General features: G+C 55.8%; 1 protein-coding gene and 1 long non-coding RNA gene across 2 annotated transcripts in view; one reads left to right on the forward strand and one right to left on the reverse strand.

Moving 5' to 3' along the window:
• DMTN (dematin actin binding protein) lies at window positions 1-20,094 on the forward strand. Its single transcript, XM_088020986.1, is given in 16 exon segments — window positions 1-186; window positions 8,816-9,020; window positions 9,290-9,364; window positions 9,770-9,925; window positions 10,849-10,893; window positions 11,223-11,322; window positions 11,709-11,765; window positions 11,978-12,130; window positions 12,833-12,957; window positions 13,553-13,658; window positions 17,726-17,790; window positions 17,931-17,979; window positions 18,161-18,192; window positions 18,194-18,415; window positions 18,670-18,750; window positions 18,865-20,094. Coding segments are annotated over 15 exon segments (1,398 nt in total). The 5' UTR covers window positions 1-186; window positions 8,816-9,002; the 3' UTR covers window positions 18,979-20,094.
• Window positions 19,292-21,515, reverse strand: part of LOC114217413 (uncharacterized) — a 6,661-nt gene continuing 4,437 nt past the window's right edge. The window contains exon 3 of the long non-coding RNA XR_003610981.2: window positions 19,292-20,920. This is a non-coding gene — a long non-coding RNA (uncharacterized LOC114217413). The remainder of the gene's footprint in view (window positions 20,921-21,515) is intronic.

The following is a 21,515-nucleotide window of genomic DNA, read 5'->3' on the forward strand; positions in this document are numbered from 1 at the left end:
ACCCACCTACCCCAAGCCGGCTTTTTTCCTGTTATTTGTGCTCTGGGAAAGCACGGCTGGGTTCCTGGAAGAGACGCCTATTACCTTGGCTCTTGAGAAAAAGCGGCAGCCCTGGGACCTGGGCGGGCGCCTGCCCAGCCTGGCCTTGGGGCCTCAGAGCGTCTGGGCCCCACTGTCTGGGAAGAGGTAGGTGGCAAGGTCTCCCACCTCTCTTCCCCTCTGTGGGCACTTTGGGCTCTGGGTGGTGGCTGGGATCCCCTGGGGAGGGGGTCAGCTGTGGCCCCTGTTCAGTGGGAGAATGGTCCTGCGTGGCCAGACCCTGGGACTAGCTGGGTTTGATCTCCTCAAACCTGATTTGAGAAAGAGGGTCGGGGTGTTTCATACTGTCACCCCAGTCCCCCCTTCACCTAGCTGTGCTGGGCAGAAGTCCAAGCGATGGGATGAGGGGGACGGGGTGGGCCGGGAGCTGTTCTTTCTTTGCTGAATAACAGGGAGCGTGTAGGGAGGAGAGAGGAAGGGGTTGCCAGTCTCCCTCCCAGTGTGCCACAGATCTTGAGAGGGGAGCCAGACACACAGACACCTGAATGCTGGTGGTGATGGGTGTGCTCCCTGTGGGGAGGTACCTGGGGAGCCCCTTTCTCGCCCTTGGCTGGCCAGGCTGCGGTGAGAGCCAAATGCAGAGTGAGGTTGGGTGGCAGGGCGTGGCCGCAGGCCTGACCCCTGTTCACTCTTGGCCCCTGCCGGAGTGCTTGAAGGGGCTGGGGGCTGAGCAGACATTCAGGCCCCGAAGGATCCAGAGGCTCCCTCTTGCTAGTTATGCCCCTTCCTGGGCAGATGCGCCTGGCGTTTCCCTCCCAGGGGACAGTGTTGACAGGGTTTGAGAGTCAGGGGAGCAGGGGCAGGTGTAAGAGAAGGAAGGCAGGCAAGCTTTGGGAACGGGGAAGCAGGAAAGCTCCCGGGGAATGGGTAAATGGGGGGCACTGTGTTCTGGTACACGTGCACAGCTTAGGGAGGGGGTGTCAGCACGTGATGTGGATGATTGTGAGCTTGGAGAACGGCTGCCAGGGAGGCTCAGTGGGTGGGTGTGAGGGGGTGTCAGTGGCACCGTGTGTCACTGTGGGGGGGGCCCTGCCGGGAGAGTGGGGGCGTGATATTGCAAGCAGGGTGCATGGGTTCTGCAACGGTGTTTCAGTGTGGGCTCCTGCGTGTGTGGGTGAAGTCCACACAGTGTGAAGCTGTGTCCACGTGTGAGCCTCCATGCTGCTGGCCTCTCCATATGCTGAACATTTGAGTCATACTGTTCACCTCGTAGTGCAGGTCTGTAGGGATTCCTCTTTTGGAGCTCACGTGTGTGTGTGTGTGTGTGTGTATAGACACCAGAATAGTGATACCCCCAGAATTCAAAAAGCTGAATTTGGGACACAAGACCCTTGCGTCTTCCCTCTCAACCCAGCTTTCGTAAGTGATACCACAACGAACCAGCCTGGCCGGCTATAAATAGAGGCCAGCGCAGGAGTGTGCTGAGGACCATGCAGGCCTGAGGGGGACTCAGAAAGAGAGGCCTCTTCAGAGGGAAGGTAGAGAGAAAGGCTACAGAGACCCGAGAGTGCTCAGGAGAAACTGGATGGAAAGATGCATATTTGTGTGAGGTAGGAGGAATGGAGGGGTGCCCGGGCCCAGGCCTGCTGCCATCAGGAACAAAGACCAGGCAGGGCCTTGAGCAGGTGGGTTCTCAGACCAGGACCCAGATTCGGAGGCCCACCTGCCCCTGCCTGAGGCTCCATCAGAGTATGAGAGGGTGCTATATAGTGTTGGTATTAGAGGAACCCCCACCCTCATCCTAGCAGATGGAGCAGGGCTTTAAGAATGGGGATGGGGAGAAAGGGGAAAGGAGAAAAGGGGAGAGAGGGTACAGGCTTCGGGGGTGCTCCATGCACCCCGGCCCAAAGCTAGGAGCCCTCCCCTGCTCTCACATGCCCTTTGGGGGCAAGCATGGGTGCCCCCTACACACACACACACACACACACACACACCCGCGGGCCTCCCCTGCTGCTGCTGGTCTGCCCCTGCCCGCCCTTCCCCACTCCACCCTGGGATGGGATGCTGTTTTGGGAACTGGTGACCTAGCTGGATCCTGCCTTTATTTCTGGCATTGAATTGTTGCCACAGTAACTGTGGGGGTGGGGCCGGGAGCAGGACAGTGTGAAAGGGAAACAGAGCGGAGGGAGGAAAGATGAAGAAAGAGAAGAAAAGGGGAATGGAAAGCAGAAAGAGTGGAGAAGGAGCAGGGAGGGGGCAAGGCAGGCGGTCCCACTGTGAGTGAAACTAGAGAAAAGGCAGAGGGGCAAAGTTCTTGCCCACCCTGACCTCAGCCCACTTGGACAGCTCGTTTGCCTCATTTCATAACTCGCTTACTGTCTGCACCACCAGCGTCCAGCCTGGCCTGACCCTGCCCAGGGGCACAAAGCCTCCCTGCTCCTTGTCCACAGGCCAGGCGGGGGAGCAGGAGTCTGGGTGGCTCCGCTATGTAAGGTTAGCCCCAAGGCCCAAGTTCAGATGGAAGTGGGATCTTCAGGGACCCACTGAGAAGAGTGTCCATTGGCTTTGACCTGAGACGGGCCTGGGTGGGCATTCCAGCCTGACTTCTATTTGGGTGGCCATTGGCATGTCCACCTCTCCGCCGTGGTTCCTCATCTCTAAATGGGGAGGGCGCTGGCTTGCGTGAAGGGCAGAGGGGATGCGTGCATGTCACTGGCACAGTGGCTGGCCCAGCGCGAGCACTGGTTGGCTTAGGACTTAGGATGGGAGGCTCCCAGCTGTGGTTCTGCCCCTTGAGCCTTCTTCATTTCCCCCAGTCCAGGGAGGAGCCAGCTGGGATGGGCGCTCGGGGCTTATCACTCCCCAGCCCGAAGCCCAGAGGTTCTGGTCGCCGCGGAGAGGCAGATGCCAGGCGGGCCGTGAGAGGCGGGGCTGGGCTGGTGGCCCCGATAAGGCGTGGCTGCTCCCTGGGAGGGCGGGGCGCAGATGGGGGAGTGAGGAGCCCCCCCCATGCCAGGGGAGTGAGCAGCTGGGAGGTCCTCTCCACCACCTGGGCTTGCCTGCCTCCACCGCCTTTCTTTCCCTTTCCTTCCATCCTGCCCTCCCTTCCTGCTGCAGCCTGCCCTCTTGGTCTCTGTCCACCAGAGGCTGCTGGGATGGAGGCAGCGCATTGTGCCCGTGTGACAGGGCGGGGTGTGTCCAGAGGGGAGAGAGGGTCAGGACTGGGGGAGGGGGACGGTGGGTGTTGACTTGAGAGGGAAGGAGCTTTGGGGGAGGGGGCTGCTCGTGGGGGGAGTCAGCAGTTGCCTGCATGCTGGGATTTGAGAGAAGCCAAGAAAACCCTCCTTCCCTCCCTCTCTCCTTCCTCTCTCCCTCCACCCCACACATTTTTCCTTAAAGTTTCACCGGTAAGACCTTCACTTCTTAAGGCGAGCCCCAAATTAAAATGCCGTGCCCTGGAAGGTAAGCGCTCAGCTGGCTGGCGTGTGCTCTACCACACTGGGCACTGGCGGGCCAGCCCTGATGGAGTGTGGCCCCGGGTAAGGGAGGCCCTGAGGCTCAGCGGGGAGACCCAGCCCAGGGGACGGGCATGGGCTTGCAGACTGCCCTGGAGAGGAAGGGTCTGGGGAACAGAGCAGAGACATCATTATTTCAGATCACATTTCTGAGTGGCGATGCCTGAAGGCAATGTTGGTGCACGTGTGACTGTGGGTTCAGGGCATGATTGTGTCCCGCTGTGACTTGGCTCATCATGGACCCTTCCCCTCCCTCCTTGCCTGGGCGAGTACCTCTCTGATATACAGTCATCGCCCCATTCAGTACCCCCCGCCCCCCCTCCCCCCACACACACTGGTGTTCAAGGGGAGGGTGCCAAGGCCACCACCAGGCTCAGCCTGAGGCTCCAGAACACACTGAAACTCTCTCTTCTCCCTGGTGGCTCAGCCATCCTCACTCCCCTCCAGTCCTTTTCTACTGTCTTCAGCCTCTTCCCCACCAACCTGTAAGATCTGCATATGACCTTCCTTGTCACTTTTCCTGGGAAAATAAGGGCCTGGCCCAGGCTACAGGGCCCTGTGTTGTGGATACCAACTTTCCCTTTCCTGTCCTTCAGGGAAGCCCAAGTTTTCCTTCCAAAGCCAGCCCTCCACTTGGGCCTGGACCGCATCTCTCCCCCTGCAGGGACCCTACTTCCTCTCCACTCTTCCCTCCCCCATGCCTACAAAGGAGTTCCAGTCTCCCCTTTCCTTAAACACCTTCAGCCAATCTGGCCTCCTCCAAAGCCACTCTCCAACCCCTTCCGGCCCTTCTGTCCCACTCCCCTGCCTGTGTCCTAGCCAGGCCTGCCCTGACAAGGAGGCCTCACTTTTCCTCTGGAAATGCTCCGGGAGGCCACCGACATGGAAAGCCATACTCCCTTCAGCACTTCTCTCCTTCTCTGGCCACAGACTCTTGGCTTCGTGACTTTTCCTCAGCCCTTCCCTCCCACCCTCGCTCTCCATACTTACTGCACTCACGTGCACGAGATACACCCCCTGCCCCCAAGGAGCGGGCCATCTCCTTTTCCTGGTCCCTTTCATGCCATCTGTGATGATTTTTCTTCTAGTCCCCTAGGTGTTTCTGAGGATGCTGGTTTTGAACTTCTTTCTCCCCTTGGCAACCTCATATGCCGACAACCATCTCTAGTCAGATGGCTTCTAAATCTCTTTCCAGCCCACCCCTCCCTCAACCTCTGGTTCCTCTTGGACATTCCACCTGCTCATCAACTGTACCCACCTCCACCTCAAGCAGGCATCAAGTGAACTCACTGCTGCCCCTTCTTCTGTCTCTGAGCCGGCCACCTACCCCTGCCCTGGGGGGCTCTCCAGATCGAGTCCGTTTGGCACATTTTGCCTCTAGGATCTCTACCGTTTGCCTCCTGTCCATCTTGGGCCACGCGCACAGGTCTAGGCCCTTACAAGCCCATGCCAGGACTATTCCTCATAGCTTCCAGGCTGGTCTCTGTCCACGCTGCCCCTTCCTGTCCAGTCCCCCCTCCCAGGCTGCAGCCACATTCATCGTCCCAAAGCACTGCTTGGATCTGTCTCTTCGTTGTTTGAAAAAAGTTTCTGAGCATTCTATGGCCCCTGTTGCCCACAAAATGCAATCTAAATCCCTTGGTCTGGGTTGGAGGCCTCCATAATCTGACCCCCAACCTCTTGCTCAACCTCATGAGCTCTACAATTTAGCCATATTTGCTGTTCCCTAGACAGACCCAGTGCTCCCTGTTCCCCGCCTGCCCCCACCATGCCCCTACTTTTGCTCATGCTGCCTTCCTTCTCTTTCGAGAATCCATTCTTTAGTTTTTGCATGAACTCAAACTGGGCATTCAAGGCCTACTTCAAATACCTCCTCTAAGGAATCTTTTTTATTTTCCCTTCTCGACACCCCAGCAGAAGTGATTCCTCGTCCCATGACCTCTCACAGCTCCTTCTGTTATCTTATCTGCTTTGCGTGGGAGTTATCTATATACATTTCTCATTTCTGCAGGGGCAGCTTGGCTCCCTTGCCTCATCTTTCTTTTCTCCGTAAGACTTATCACAGAATGTTGTCTGTGGTTATTGCAGAATAGGTGCTCAGGAAGTATTTGATGAATGGATGGATAAAGCAATATATGACTGGGTGGGTGGGTAGATGGTTGGTGGATGGATGGATGGATGGATGGATGTGTGGATGAATGGAGGGATCGATGGACAAGTGGAGGAATGAGTGGATGGATGGATAGATGAATGGATGGATGGGTGGATGGTTGGATGGATAGGTGGATAGATATATGGATGAATGAGTGTTTGGCTCTAAGGCTAAGCCATGTATACCGCTAGTTTGACAATGGCTATTAACTCAGTAAAGATCAGGGACGCCTGGGTGGCTCAGTCGGTTGAGCATCTGCCTTCGGCTCAGGTCATGATCCCAGGGTCCTGGAATCGAGTCCTGCATCGGGCTCCTTGCTCAGCAGGGAGCTTGCTTCTCTCTCTGCCAGCCACTCCCCCTGCTTGTGCTCTCTCTCTCTCTCTCTTTCTGACAAATAAATAAATAAAATCTTAAAAAAAAAAACCCACAGTTAAGATCAGAGAGGAGTGAAAGAGAGCTAACAGCTCTTTGAATATGTATTAGAGTTTATGCTGATTCTCAGACACCTAGTTACAAATGCATTACAAAGTGAGAGCTAAGAAGGCGACAGAAGGATAAAGCTCTGGAATGGAGTCTTTCCATGGGCACCAAATACCTAGTGTGACTCTGACAGCAAGGGACTTGTCTTAGAGAAACCTTGACTCTCGAATTCCAAGAAGACTTGAGAAATGTGGCAGATTTTAGTCTATCCCCACAATGCACCTGACACAGTACTAGCTAGGCACTTTGAACCACTCCAGTGCTGAAGACACAGTCATATTCAGCTCCATGACTCTGGACAACTTTTTAACCTCTTTGAGCCTCAGTTTTCTCATCTGTAAAATGGGTCTACCTTATAGGGATGTTGGAGGGGATGAAACAAATCATCCTTTAAACTGCTTATTAGGGGAGCCCGGCTGGCTCAGTTGGTGGAGCATGTGACTCTTGATCTTGGGGTTGTAGGTTCGAGCCCCACACTGGGTATAGAGATTACTTAAAAATAAAATCTTAAAAAAAAATAAAGTGCTTATCAAAATACCTAGCATGAGCATTCAAAAAATGATGGCAATTGCTTTGTTGTTTTGCCCTCCAGAAGTTAGCACTCATTCTGGTTAGTGAAAAAAACATGTTCCTGTATTAGGCAACATATAATCAAGGGCTAAGTTATATGGGTCTCTTTTTCAGTCCCACTGGACTTCAGAGAAGGGTGATCAGAAGGACTAGAATAGTAGGGGAGGCCTCCGAGAGGAGGAGGGTTAGGGTGGACGCTGAAGGACAAGTGGGATCTGGGAGACGAGGAGGTGGACAGAATAATGGAAGGGCATGTGCAGAAGCAGGAAAGTGGGCGCGAGGGCTGCTCATGCAGCAAGCGGGTGGTTTTGGTGGTGGAGAGAGGGTGAACCGAAGAATGCTCTGATACAAAGTAACAGATGATAAGATTGGGAGCATCAGTGGCCTCAGTCTTTCATTACCCCCTGTGGTAAAGAATGGCTATAGAATAGACATCTAAGTTCATTAGTCCTTGAGGAAAAAGAAATAATAATAGCTAATACTCTACATAGAATTTACAATGTTTTAAGCACTTTACCTGTTATAACTTATCTAATACTCAGTCTCCCCATGACATAGATACATGACATAGTACTGTCTTCCATTTTACAGATGAGAAACGTGAGGCACAGAGAGAGTAAGTAACTTGCCCGAGGTCACACAGCTGCTGAGTAGCAGAGTCTATACTCACCCCCAAGAACTCCAGTCCAGAGCTCATGCTTTTTTTTTTTTTAAGATTTTATTTATTTATTTGACAGAGAGAGATACAGGAGAGAGGGAACATAAGTAGGGGAGAGGGAGAAGCAGGCTTCCCGCTGAGCATGGAGCCCGATGTGGGGCTCGATCCCAGGACCATAGGATCATGACCTGAGCTGAAGGCAGCCGCTTAACCGACTGAGCCACCCAGGCGCACCCTCCCCCCCCCCCCCCGCCGAGCTCATGCTTTTAATCTCTACCTTATGCTGCCTCTTCCCTGTACCTGCTGTAGCCATCAGCTCTCTTCACTCTAAGGCTCACTGCCAGCAAATGGAAAGATAGTCCCACTGCCACCATCGCTGGAAGCTCAGCCAGGCATTCACTGAACGGTTATTATGTGTCCAACGCAAGGGGCAGGGGGGAGGATTGCTAAGGGAATTAGGGTTGAAGGCTGAAGGTGAAGACACCAAGACATGGCCCCAGGCAACTCATAATCTACTGCAGCAGACAAGACCCAGCTCTCTAGGAGCAAAGAGAGAGCAGTGTGGGGCGGGATGGCTTCCTGCTGAGCCTCAGGGGTGCTGTCCTGCAGTGAAGCAGCCGTATAGAGGGCAGAGGGCAGCCTCGCCCAGGCGTCCTGAGAAGGCTTCTGACAGCTGGGATGTGGCCGCGGCCCCAAATCACATGCCTGCAAGTGAGACTGACTGCTGGACAGGGACAGGGATGTGGGGGCTGTGGGCTCCCTGCAGTCTCCTCTCCCATCTTCCCTGCAGTGGAACCCAGGGCAGGGGACAGGGACAGGGACACAGGGAATGTGGGCTCCCTCCAGCCTCCCCTCCCTTCTTCTCCGTGGCAGCCCCCCCCCTTAACCTGACCACTCATGCCAAGTCAGTTTGGCTCCATCCCGTCCTCCCCGTCTGTCCACCTCATAGGTTCAGTAGGACCCTCTGGGCTATGAGACAGAGGGGCGCACAGTGGACAATGGATTGAGGGGGAAAGAGGGCCAGGGGCCAGCCGAGAGCCAGAGAGAGAGGCCACGCGGCAAGGGCCGAGAGGAGTGAGAAGCGGGGCCTGAACCCGGCCTGCGGCCCCAGGGCAGGGCAGGGCCCGGCAGGTGTGACAAAGCAGGAATGTAGAGGCTGCACCGGAACGGCTGACCCCTGCAGTCATTTCCTTTCCAGCCAGAGAACAATGGCTCAAAAACAAATGCAGCCCCTCCGCTTTTCCCGCCTCGCCGTCCCCACGCGCGCTGGCTTTCCCGGAGCTGAGCGAATGGAAAGCCGGAACCCTGGAGGGCGCTGGCTCCCTTCCGCCCTGCTCTCCCGAGCTCCCTGAAATCCGGGGCCCCACCGCCCTCACCGGCACGTCCTCCCTCCCCTCGCAGGCCCGGCACTCGGTCCGCAGCCGGAGAGTCACTGAGGGATGAGGACGCCACAGCCCGGTGGACCGCGCTTTCTGCTCTCGTGGCCCCGAGCGCGCGGCGCCCAGGAGCCGGGCCGAGCCTGACGCCCTGTCGTCTCCCCTCGCGCACGGGGCTCTGCGAGTGACCCGACCGGCCGGCTCCCTGCTGCATGGAGCGGCTGCAGAAGGTGCGCGGGGGCCGCCCCCACGTCCGGGCGGTGGCCTGGGCAGCGGGTGGGGCCAGGCTTCCCTGCGGAGGGTCAGGTCGGGAGTCGACGGTGCCACCTGGTGGCTGCCCGCGGCGCCGCACCCCGGGGCCCCAGAGGGCTAGGGAAGCCCGCCCCCGCCGCCCCCTCCCGCCCTCCGCCAGGGGCCCTCCGCCCGGTGGAGAGCCCTGCCCGCTCCCGGCCCTGGCACGCACGCTCATTCCCACCCGCCCGCCTTTCACTCTCCCCAGCAACCACTTACCTCCCCTGGGAGCGTCAGCTCCTCCCGAGGCTCCAGTGTTCCCGGCTCTCCCTCCAGCATCGTGGTGAGTACCTCTCGGCCACCAGCACCCGCAGGCCACCAGCACCCTCAGGGAGGGGGTGGGGTGGGGGACACGCTGGGCCGCTTCACCCAGAGCCTCCCAGACGATGGTGCTGCCAGGGCTGCTAGGCAGAGAGAAGCCAGAAAGCCAGAGAAGTTTCCCCACATCCACCTTCTGCTGGTCTGGTTCTGCCTCGTTGTACCCGAAGTGCTAGGTGAAGGACTATCATTTTTTAAGGTGACTCTCTAAACCCTTAAAATTAAAACAATGGAATTATTAACTAATAGGAACAGGCATCTCAAATGGCTGCCTGTTTTCTTCCTCATAAATTGCAAGTCTAGCTCCTAAGGCCAGTATTCTAGGTGAGGCTTTCGGCACATCTGCTCCATTCCTACCATTTCCCTTCAGGCCAAGATGGACAATCAGGTGCTGGGCTACAAGGACTTGGCTGCCATCCCCAAGGACAAGGCCATCCTGGACATCGAGCGGCCTGACCTCATGATCTATGAGCCCCACTTTACCTATTCTGTCCTGGAACACGTGGAGCTGCCCAGAAGCCGGGAGGTGAGGGGTGGGAGGCTCCTCTTGGACGGGACTTGGGGGAAGGGCTCCCCCAGCTGCACAGGGGAGGAGGCGGAATCCTTCTCATGCTTCCTTTCCTGGCAGCCACACTCCAAAACAAGAAAGGGAACTGTGGGCAGAAATCAACCAGTGATCCCCGCAGGGTCTGTGGAGAGCGGGCAGAGACCGGCTGGAGGCTGGAGGGTAGCTCCATGTAGAGAACAGGGGAGGCCATGTTTGAATGGCAGCCGCACAGAGCTGGGGGCCGGGGCCGTGGAGGAGAAGCGTAGGAATGGACAGAAAGAGCAAATTGGCTCAAAGCCCTCAGGAACACTGGACTGGGAGGCTGGAAGTCCTCGCTGAGTGACTGTGTGAAGGTGTGGTTTCAGCTTCCCCTCCTGTAAAATAGAGGTGATACATCTGCCCATCCACCTCACCAGCGATTTAAGTGCCAGAGATAACTCACAGCAACTACTCTGTAAACTGTATTCCAGAAAGGGGTAGTGTCACAGCTGAGCAGTGAGCTGGAGGCAGGCTGTGGGGAGACTTAACTGCCCTGCAGGGAGCCCAGACTCCATCCTGGATGCGTATGGCTCTTGGCCCTTCCCCCTGGGTGCTAGGCTCTGAAGACAGGGCCAGAGCCACCTTCAGTTGGCCCCCAGAGCACAAGCACACTGCTGCAAGACCCGTGCCTTCTTCACGCAGCCAGAGAAAGAGAGGACTCTGCCCAGGAGAGCGCTAAGAGGGAGAAGGATGGAGGGCCAGTGCTGGGAGCTGGCAAGGACTGAGACAGAAGACGTGGCTCAGAAATTGGCCGGGCAAGGGTGCAGAGTTGGGTGGGGGGATGAAGTGGCCCCTCCGGGGTTCGAGGGATGAGCATTTCCCCCTATCCTTGTGGCTCTGACCAGCCTCCTCTCCATCCGCAGCGCTCACTGTCACCCAAATCCACATCCCCCCCACCATCCCCAGAGGTGAGTCTGCCCCACACCTGACACTTGCCCAGCTCCCCACCCCCACACAGATGCAGAGCCCACGGGATGACCTCATCCTGTCGCCGACCAGCTCTGGGTCCATTTGTCTGTCTGACCCAGGACCTCATGTAACCCTTACTCCCTGGGTCAGACACCATCAGCAGGTCGAGTCCTTGGATACCCTTCCTCTGCCCTGGGGTTGGGGGCTCATGGGCTGCTAGGGCGGGGGGACAGAGATGGTGGAGTGAGGTGAAGCAGGGTCTCCATGGGTTGGAGAGGGTAGGGTGGGGGACCTGGGAGCTTCAGTCAACCACACTTCTGCTCTGCAGGTGTGGGCGGAGAGCCGGTCCCCTGGAACCATCTCTCAGGCTTCAGCCCCAAGAACCACCGGGACCCCCCGGACCCCTCTACCCCATTTCCACCATCCTGGTAGGTTTTACTGTCAGTGTGGTGGCGCCCTTTTCCTAGGACCTCTTTTTCCTACAGGGAGCCAAGCTTCTTATTCTCAATCCTCTACTCTCTGGGGTGTATGCTCACCCCAGAATGGCCAGACCCCCTGATGCCAGGACCCCAGGCAGAACTCCCCGAAATAATGGGCCCTGTCATGCCTTTGCTCCCACCCCACCAGAAACGTGCAAAAAGCCCCAACCCCCTGAGGGACAGTTCCAGGAACTCTGGCTCTGTCTTGGCTCTGGGCGGAGCCTGTGAATTTCCTTGCTTTCCCCCACCCTGTTTGTGCCCTTCTCCCTACTGAGCTGGCATCGCCCACCGTCAGCGCATCCTTCTTCTCATTGGCTCTTGCTCCCTGTCCACAGAGACCACCCGCCCAGATTCCAACATCTACAAGAAGCCACCTATCTACAAGCAGAGAGGTGAGGGCTCCCCTCACCGAGCTGGGCTGGGAGGCCCTGGGGAAAAGGCTGTTCATAACATACATAACCTCTGCCCTGTGCGCTTTGTTGTGCCCTGTTTTCACACCCACGGTGCCACAGGTGTGAACAGGGATAGGAAAGGGAGTTGGCGGCTAGGGTGGGCCGAGGTGGCCTGGCTTGGGGTGGGGACCGACCCTGGCCTCCGCCTGCAGAGTCCACGGGAGGCAGCCCTCAGAGCAAGCACCTCATCGAGGACCTCATCATCGAGTCCTCCAAGTTCCCTGCAGCCCAGCCGCCTGACCCCAACCAGCCAGCCAAGATTGAAACCGACTATTGGCCTTGCCCCCCGTCGCTGGCTGTTGTGGGTAGGAGACCGTGTTGGAGAGGGGAGGGGAGGCCCGGGACACCGCCTCACAGTCCCTGTTGAAGGTCCTCGAACCCACCTTCTCCCCACTGCCACCCTATGTCCTTCATGACCCCCCTGGCTCATCACTATTCCCTGCCTTCCTCTAGCTCTGGGTGTATGCGGCCCTGCTTGTTGGTCTTTCAATCCCTTTCCATTCACTTACTGGACCACTCAGCAGACATTGACCAAATGTCGGCCTCCCAGGCTCTGTGATAGGAGCCCTGGAAAAGAGAAAAAGGAATGAGACAACGTCTTGGTCCCCAGTGAACTTAGGTCGTGTGACTGTGTGTTGCCTACTCAGCTTTACCACAAGGCTAGAGAATGTTACTTTTATTTTTTGTTTTAAAGATTTTATTTTATTGTAGAGAGAGAGACAGAGATAGCAAGAGAAAGCAGGAGCAGGGAGGAGAGAGAGAAGCAGGCTCCCCGCTGAGCAGGGAGCCCGATGCGGGGCTCGATCCCAGGACCCTGGGACCATGACCTGAGCTGAAGGCCGATGCCCAACCGACTGAGCCCCCCAGGCGCCCTCCTTTTATTTTTTACAAAATGTGTAGTGTTCTCTTGAAGGGGCAGCCCAGTGGCACGCACAAAGCCAGGACCTGATGAGTGCTTGCTGAGTGAGTGGTGGATTGACGAGCCTGCCTTTGTCCGTGTTCCCCAGAGACAGAATGGAGGAAACGGAAGGCATCTCGGAGGGGGGCCGAAGAAGAGGAAGAGGAGGAAGATGATGACTCCGGGGAGGAGATGAAGGCTCTCAGGGAGCGTCAGCGAGAGGAACTCAGTAAGGTAGCATCTCACTTAGCCCCAGCCACCCTGCCCATGTCTTCCTGGGGACAAAAGTCCCAGGTCTCTAGCTGTTCTGTTCTGAATGGTTTCGTGCCTGAAAAACATCCTCGTACGAACATGAGGACTTCCCCTTCTTCCCAGGACATCAGGTTGCTGCTACTGAAGGGACACCAGGATTTCATGCTGCTTTGGGGGAACGCTAGTTAACTTAGGATTAAAGGAAAGAAAAGGGTGCCCGCCTCCCAGTGCCAGGCTTCAGGAGGCTAAGTTCATGGGAAGAGGAGCAAGGAGAGCAGGAGAGAGGATGTCGGGAGTCATGGGAAGGTCACCAAGAGTGGCCTGGGCTGGTGCTCTGGGAGAGTGACCTCGGTTGCAGAGGCCACTTGGATGCAGTTACATGGAGCAGCGCCGACTCTTTGCTCTCAAGGGTGGCCAGACCCAGCGTGGTAGCGCCATCAGACCAGAGTGACAGGCCCTACGGGCTCCAGGGCACAGCACAGCCTCTCTGGAAACCTGTCCCCAGTCCTGCCTGCAGATACCCAGCTCCGATGGAGAGGAGAACTGGGTACGGAAGTCTTCCTCTCTCCCTCCCCAGGTTACTTCCAACTTGGGAAAGATGATCTTGAAAGAAGAGATGGAAAAGTCATTGCCTATCCGGAGGAAAACCCGCTCTCTGCCCGACCGGACACCCTTTCATACCTGTGAGTGCCACGGCCGGGGCCCCCGAATCACCTGGCCGGACCTCGCGGCCAGAACCAGAGTCTGAGTCTGTCTATCATACGGGGGGACAGGGGACAGAAGATCAAGGTACTCATGCTCTCCTTGGGGCAAGGATACCAGTCATGGAGCAAGACTAGATGATAAAGATACTATCGGCTAAAGCAGAAGGAGCAAATTTCATTTCATTGACCAAACGTTTCTTGAATGTCTAACATATGCTAGACACCGGGGATTATAAAGAGTCAAAAAATACATTCTCCTTCAGTAGCTTCCAGTCCATGGGGAAATTGACATGGAAATTGGGGTCAGTGTGGTGGGGCCATGCCGTGGTGACATGAGAGGCACACAGGGAGGGCTTCGAGGGGACCGTGACAGGGCCTGGGGCCAGAGGGCTGGGGGGGGCAGTGAGGTCTTGAAGAGGAAGACAAAGTGAGTGGGGAGAAGGGCATTGCAGACACTGGGGACAGCATGGGCCCAGAGGCAAGGGACAGGGAACGTTCTGGCCAGCGTACAGGACCTGCAGGAGCCTGCAGTTCCAGAACCCAGAGCGTGCCTTGGGGTGGCAGGGGTTAGCCAGAGAGACGGGGGTGGCCTGAGCTTTGGGTACTATGCCTCAATCCCTGGAGTCTAGCCTGGACCTCCCTAGCAGCAGCACGGCTGGAGCCAAGGGAGGGAGATGTGAGAACCCAAGCTGAAACTCTGAGGCCTCTAAAAGCCTGGCCTCAGGAGCCCCGGAGCATCACTCCTCCCACCTCCTGTTGGTCAGAGCAGCTCCGGGGCAGCCTAGACTCAAGGGAGGGGAGAGGTGTTCTTCGGAGACACTCCACCGCATTTCCCAATGGGCTGGGTAAGGGCTAAAGCTCTACACAGGTCCAGGGAAGGGCAGTGGGTTTAAAAAACATGCAGGAGTTGGAGTCAGCCAAACGGAGGTGATGAGGGAGGGGGCTTGGGGGAAGAACAAAAGGACCGGTTTGGGACATGCTGGGCTTGAAGCGCATGGAGGTGGGAGCCAGGTCTTACTGAGTTGGAAGCTTGCAGGGCGAGGTGAAGTCTTCAGCTTGTCTGTAGTAGTAAGACCTTGAGAGAAAATGGGATCATGCGGAGAAGAGAGGGAAGGGAGGATGTCGAGGCTGTGCCCTGGAGCGTTCCCCCCAACCCAGGGAGATCCAGGATGGGGAGGCAGGCCTCCGGCCCTCCTCGAAAAGCCTCTTGCTCCACGGGCTGGGGACTTGGGTCCGGGAGCGGGTGCCAGGAGAAGCTGAGGTTGTCTGCTGAGCGGAAGCAGGGCGAGGCTGGGTGAGGTTGGGAAGGTTTGGACTAGCCGCTGCAGGGAAGGGGCACCGGTGCACGGCGGGCCGTCTGTAGTGAGGGAATCTAGCAGTGGGGGCTTTATCTCCATGGCCTGCAGGCAACAGGCTGATCCAGGGTTAGGGTTTTATAAGGCAGGCGCTGAGGGAGGAGGGGCCGGGGGAGCTGCTGACCATGAGGGCGAAGGTCAGGGGTGGCCGGGGGGGGGGGTAGATCAAGACCCCGGAGGTCCCCATGACACAGACGAACAGATGTGTTGGGAGTGAGGCTGAGGGGAAACTGCAAACAAGGGTGTGGTGTGGTGGCTGCAAAGTGGGATTCCCGGGCTTCAGATGCAAGGAGCAGCCGTTGTGGACAAGACCCCGGGGGTGGCCATTTGAAGGGGCTGCCTCATGGAGAGTGGAGGTGGAGGCCACTGGGGTGTGGGATTCAAGGAGCCGTAAGGGCCGTATGTACACAGACATCCACAGGGTCACTGAGCGTACCCAGGATGATATTTCAGTATGAGTGGGAAGAGTTACAACGGGGCCGTTTTAGAGAACGTGGAACAGTGAAGGCCTGAAGAAAGAGGCAAATGGAGAGGTGCCCCAAAGGTTGGATTCAATCTTCATTTCCACCAGATTTTGCTATTCAGTCAAAATTAGCTTTTTAACTTCCATTTTGGCCTTGCAAAGTAGAATAGCCCAACGTCTACCTCCTCATCATTTTTGGTATCCTTGAACTTGTATGTGACCAGTGAACACATGATTGCATAGGTTACGGTCATAGCTAATCAACCTCAACAATTTCAGAAGTTTTTTTTAATGATTTTTTTTTTTTTTTACTTATTAGAGAGAGAGAGAGAGAGCGTGTGAGGAGGGGGAAGGGCAGAGGGAGAGAGAAAATCCCAAGCAGACTCCATGCTGAGCCTGGAGCCCAACGTGGGGCTCAATCTTAGGACCCTGAGATCATGACCTGAGCAAGAGTCGGACACTTAACCTACTGAGCCACCCAGGTGCCCTCAACAATTTCAGAATTATGAACAGGCATGTCATTCTAATTTCGTAGTGACATTGAAATGGTCATTTTCAAAACAAATAAGCATTCTAAAAGTAATTTGAAGTGAAAATTTTATGTGTTTTGTAGGTTGAAATTCTATCAGTCACTTGAAATGTAAATGTATACTTATTCTCACAAAAGTGAAATGCTGGGACGCCTGGGTGGCTCAGTCTCTTAAGCATCGGCCTTCAGCTCAGGCCATGATCCCAGGGTCCTGGAATCGAGCCCCGAATTCGGCTCCCCTGCTCAGCAGGGAGTCTACTTGTCCCTCTCCCTCTGCCCCTTCCCCTGCTTGTGCTCTCTCACTCTCAAATAAATTAAAATCTTTTTTTTAAAGTGAAATGCTTCAATAATGAATGATCTTTGTAGAAACATAATTTTCTGCACAAAAGTAAGAAGTATTAAAAAAAAGTATTAAGAAAAACGAGTTCCTCAAAACACATTTTGTTCTCACCAAACTTCCAAACAACAGCTTTTAAAAGGATGTTTTAAGAAGACAATTTTTTATAGTTTTGAATCTATCAAGACTAAACCTTCAAACAAAAATGTTTATCGGGATGCCTGGCTGGCTTAGTCAGAGGAGCGTGTGACTGTTGATCTTGGGGTCATGAGTTCGAGCCTTTCATTGGGTATAGATTACCTACTTAAATAAAGACACTTTAAAGATGTTTATCAAAATGTTTGCCATAGAATGCCAATGATTTCTAGCGTTTGGGCATGAAAGAGTTTTGTGATATGGCCAAACTAAGAATCTTAATTACAAAGTTCTTTTTAGGAAAACCTGTTAACTGAAACTAGTTTTCCTGAGTTACAATCTGCGGTGCAGGAAAGCTAAGTGATATCATGAAATGTGTAAGTTGAAAGTGACATCTGATCTTGCAAATGGGAAGTCTATATATACAGTTTTAAGTAAGCTTTACACGCGCTGTGGGGTTTGAACTCGAGACCCCTGAGATCAAGAGTCCCATGCTCTGCTGACTGAGTCAGCCAGGTGCCCCACAAATGTGAAGTATATTGACTGCTGGTACAGTCTAGCAGCCGATGGTGCAGAGAAAATGATCATTTCTGTATTGTAGCATCAAATGTCTAAGATTTGATTACTAATATTGCTAATAATAAAATTGTAATGATTCAATTACTTTGACTAAATTTCAGATACATTTTTCTAGCCCAGAATTTCATTTTATGATGGTGAGCTTCATCCTCTGGTCGTCATTGGCTAACTATCAATTTTAACACTCAAGCATTTCACCCAGATGTGTGTGTGTGTGTGTGTGTGTGTGTGTGTGTGTGTGTATTTATTTATTTATTTTTAAATATTTTATTTATTTGAGAGAGAGAGAGCCCAAGCAGGGGGAAGGAGCAGAGGGAGAGGGAGAAGCAGGCTCCCCGCAGAGCAGGGAGCCTGATGCGGGGCTCGATCCCAGGACCCTGGGATCATGACCTGAGCCAAAGGCAGATGCTTAACGGACTGATCCACCCAGGCGCCCCCAAATGTGTATTTAGTTAGACAGCTCAAAGCCGGCTGCACAGTGCCACTTGCGGAAGGTAATGGGCAGGAGCCAGAAGCCAGCAGGGGCACCCCCCGGGCCCCCCAGGTCCATGCTTCACTGCCTTGCTTCTGGCAGGGGAGGCCAGGGAGGCAGCCCTCTCAGGAATGATAGACCAAAGGCACTAAGCGGGGCCTCTTGCTCTCTTGCAGCCTTGCATGCAGGCACATCGAAGTCGTCTTCTCTCCCCGCCTATGGCAGGACCACGCTGAGCCGGGTAAGGTCCCAGACCAGAGATCACAGACCATGAGGGAAGTGTGCCTTCGGGCACCTCGGAGGGACTGAGCTACTTGGGCACCCTGGGGGAGCAGTGCCGAGTTCTCCAGCCTCCCTCTGATCCCTTCATGTCCTTTCTAGCTACAGTCCACAGACTTCAGCCCCTCTGGGAGTGAGACTGGAAGCCCAGGTGAGAGGCAGGGCCGCCCAGTGCCAGGCGAGCGGGGAACGGGGCCTCAGCAGGCCCCAGGGCAGCCCGCGTCTGTGATGTGGGCAGGGCTGTGGCTGGAGGTCGGGGAGGCTGAGCTGGCAGGTTTGGAGGCCTGCTGACCTTAGAGCTGCCTCTGGACAATGATTCTTCTCTCCCACAGGCCTGCAGGTGAGTGCCTTCTGGAGGGGAACACGCTGAGCAGCAGAAGACATGGACGGGTGACTGGAGAGTTGGGGGGGGTGGAGGGTGTGGGGCCACAGAGCTGCATGGTGAGGACACGAGAAGCCAGGGTAAGGCTGGGGAGGTCTCCCTGCCCCACTCTGGCTCACTGCGGCTTTGGTCTCCCCAGAACGGAGAGGGCCAGAGGGGGAGGATGGACCGGGGGAACTCCCTGCCCTGTGTGCTGGAGCAGAAGGTGAGGGGCAGGGGCAGAGCCAGGGGTGGGGGGCAGGGGACAGAACCATCTGCAGTGGGGGCGGGCCGGCCAGCCGGTGGGGAGAAGCCAGGGAAGTGAATGCACTAGGGGGTCAATGATGGGAGGGGCAGCAGGGAAGTTGGGGAGATGGTTGGCAAAGATGGCATGAGCCCCAGTGGCCCTTGCAGGCTGATAAGGGGCCCAGGGAGTTGAGGGGGTTATGGTGACAGGAGACCCCCGCCCCTCTCCCTCAGATCTATCCCTACGAAATGCTCGTGGTGACCAACAAGGGGAGAACCAAGCTGCCTCCCGGTGTGGATCGGATGAGGCTTGAGGTATGCAGAGGAAATGTGTGGGGGCAACCTGGGGCCTCCTTGAATGCTCCCTTGGTCACGTGGCCCCGCCCCGAGCCCCTGTCTCTAAGCTGCCTCCGTGTGTCCCCTTTCCAGAGACACCTGTCAGCCGAGGACTTCTCAAGGGTATTCTCTATGTCTCCGGAAGAGTTTAGCAAGCTGGCCCTGTGGAAGCGGAATGAACTCAAGAAAAAGGCTTCTCTCTTCTGACCACCCTTCCCACTCCATGACTGACGCTCTCCCCTGCTGCTTCAGGGCTCTGTAGCTGGGGCCACTAGACCCCACAGCATCATCTCTGCGGGGAGCAGGGCGGGGGGATGGAGGTAGAGTTGGCTCCATCCCCCAGGTGAGGGGGAGCCAAGACCTCTGCAGTGCTGGGGTTGTAAGACATAAACTTGCTTCCCCACAAGGAGCCAGGGGCCCCCTTCCCTCCTCCCTGGTCCTCACCGCACAGGGCAAACCCAGTCTGGAGCCCAGCACACACAGAGATAATGTTTGCACCCTCTCCCCCCCCAACCCCCACAGGAAGGTCCCCACAAGAGAGTGACAAGAAAGGAAGGCAGCACTTAGTGGTCAGGCATGTTGGCAGTCTTGACCAATGGGTGGGTAGAACCCTCGGGCCTGCTAGGAAGAGGGCGAGGGTGGGAAGCCGCCAGGCAGGCAGGGAGAGCCGCAGGACTCTGTGTGCACCCAAGCACGCCTCCTCTCCTCACCCAGGACAGCTTCCCCTGCACCTGGGCCTCTGGCTTCCCTGACTCTTAGCAGGAGCAGCTTGAGCTCAGCCTCTAGCAATGAGGTCACCCTATCCTCCAGCTCACCATGTTCTCTCCTTGTGACTCCTAAGCTTCAAAGCCTCTTGCTCCGGCCCTGTGGCTTCCCTAGAAGCCTTGGCTTAGAGTGGAGATGTTGCAGAACCCTGGCCCACCATCAGCCTCCAGGCAAAGTCAGCTAGACTTCTAGCACCCAGGTCCTGGGTAGAACCCAGGCCTTCAGGCTCTCTTGGGACGGGATCAAGAGGCCAGGCTGAGTGTCCTGGCCACCAGGTCCTGCCCATACCCATGCATCCCCACCATGCTGTCTAAAGAATGTAATTTATTGGGGCACCCCCCAGCTGCTTTCTCTCCTAACTCTCTGCCCTACCTTAATCACACTCCCAGCTTCTCTTCTCTACAGAAACATATGTGTATATAATTATATATATATTTTTGCCTGGGTCTGGGTTTTGTTCCTGCCCAGACCCTGGCATCCCTTTCCACTGTGTGTGTGTGATAATGCTGTGGGAGGGGGACTCCGCTTGGAATTAAAAGGTTGCATTGGGTCCCCAAATCTATTTGTTCTTTCTGAGCCACCAGATCTGGGTAAGAGGGAGAGGTGATGCCAGGCTGAGGGAAGGCTTGGGAGTGAGGGTTCAAATGGGGAGCCCCGAGGGTTGGAAGAGATGGAGACAGCAGACATACTGTCCTTCCCGCAAACCCAGGCCTCAGAAGCAGGGCTGGCCTGGCAGCGTCCCAGCTGCTGCCCTTCTTCAGGGGCTGTGCGAGCACAGAGGTATGGAGGAAGGGCAGAGAGTCATGCTCTGGAGACTGATACGAGAGCCAGCTGGGGGCATAGCCTGCTGCTTGTCCTCTGCTGAGGCCCTGAACGCTCAGCTTGGCAGTCGAGCTCATCAACATCTGACATGACTGCACCTGCCAGGGCCTGATACTCCCAGTCTGATGGGGGGCCAGACACACAGAGAAGGTCAACAGTGCATGAGTAGGCGGTCAGGCGACTACTGAAGAGCAGGCACGGAAAACCAAGCACTGGAGTACCGACGGGTGAGGTCGAGTGGTCTGCGGGTTCAGTGGAGGCTGAGGGAGGAGCGGGTACCGTGGTCTTTGGTGACTTGGCAAGGCCTCCCAGGGGGGCGCAGACAGGGAACTGCAGCGTGGAGGTGGGTGGAGAGGGTGAAGAGCTGACCAGAAGATCAGAAGCGGGATATCGTGTGTGCGTGCCAGCGAAGGAGGGGCCGGCCTCACCTGGCGGACAGAACCCCGATGTGGGCGCAGGATGAGGCGTGCTGTCAGAGGGACCCGGTGAGCTGGAGAGTGAGCCCAAGAACTGGGACCTGATTCAAGTCTGCTCCCCCGAGACGAGTTTCCACCCCCTTTGGCTGAAACAAAAGCAAAGTGGGTGAGAATCTCAAATGCGAACAATTACTTTAAGTTGTAGGAGTTCTGGTACAACTGCAACATTGTTTTCTCCTTTCAAGAGCCTACGAGTTCCCTAGCTCAGATCATTTTAATCCTTTCAGGGAAAGAGAAGGTTGCAGAAGAGACCCTTGTTCATCTATCTCCTCCAAAGCCTGAAGCTACATGCAAGTAACGAGTGGAGACAGACCTGCAAGTTTCCCGACTGCTAACCCAGGACTTCCCCAGTATAAGCAGCTGCCACTCAAGGGGCAACAGGGAGGGCAGACGAAGAGGTGGAGAGAGAGAGAGAGAGAGAGAGGAACAGTTACCCAATTTTAGGTGTTCAGCCAGTGCTTGGAGGGCTTGCCCTGTTCCAGTACTTGGGATACAGTGGGGACAAGGCCAGCACCCCATGTCCACAGAGCTCCTGGGGTGCTGAGCAGCAAGGGGTGCTGAGGCAGTGTTTGGTCACAGGTCACTGGGAAGTGCTTTTGGTGGGGCAGAGTGCACACTGAGCCCAAAAGGATTTTAAGTTCTTGAGATTTGGAGAGACTTGAAATGGAGCTGGGTCCCTAA

Source organism: Eumetopias jubatus, unplaced genomic scaffold, assembly GCF_037043125.1.
Source record: "Eumetopias jubatus isolate StellerSeaLion01/CBP00866 unplaced genomic scaffold, mEumJub1_p1.0 scaffold_2, whole genome shotgun sequence".
In the NCBI taxonomy this organism is placed as follows: Eukaryota; Metazoa; Chordata; class Mammalia; order Carnivora; family Otariidae; genus Eumetopias; species Eumetopias jubatus.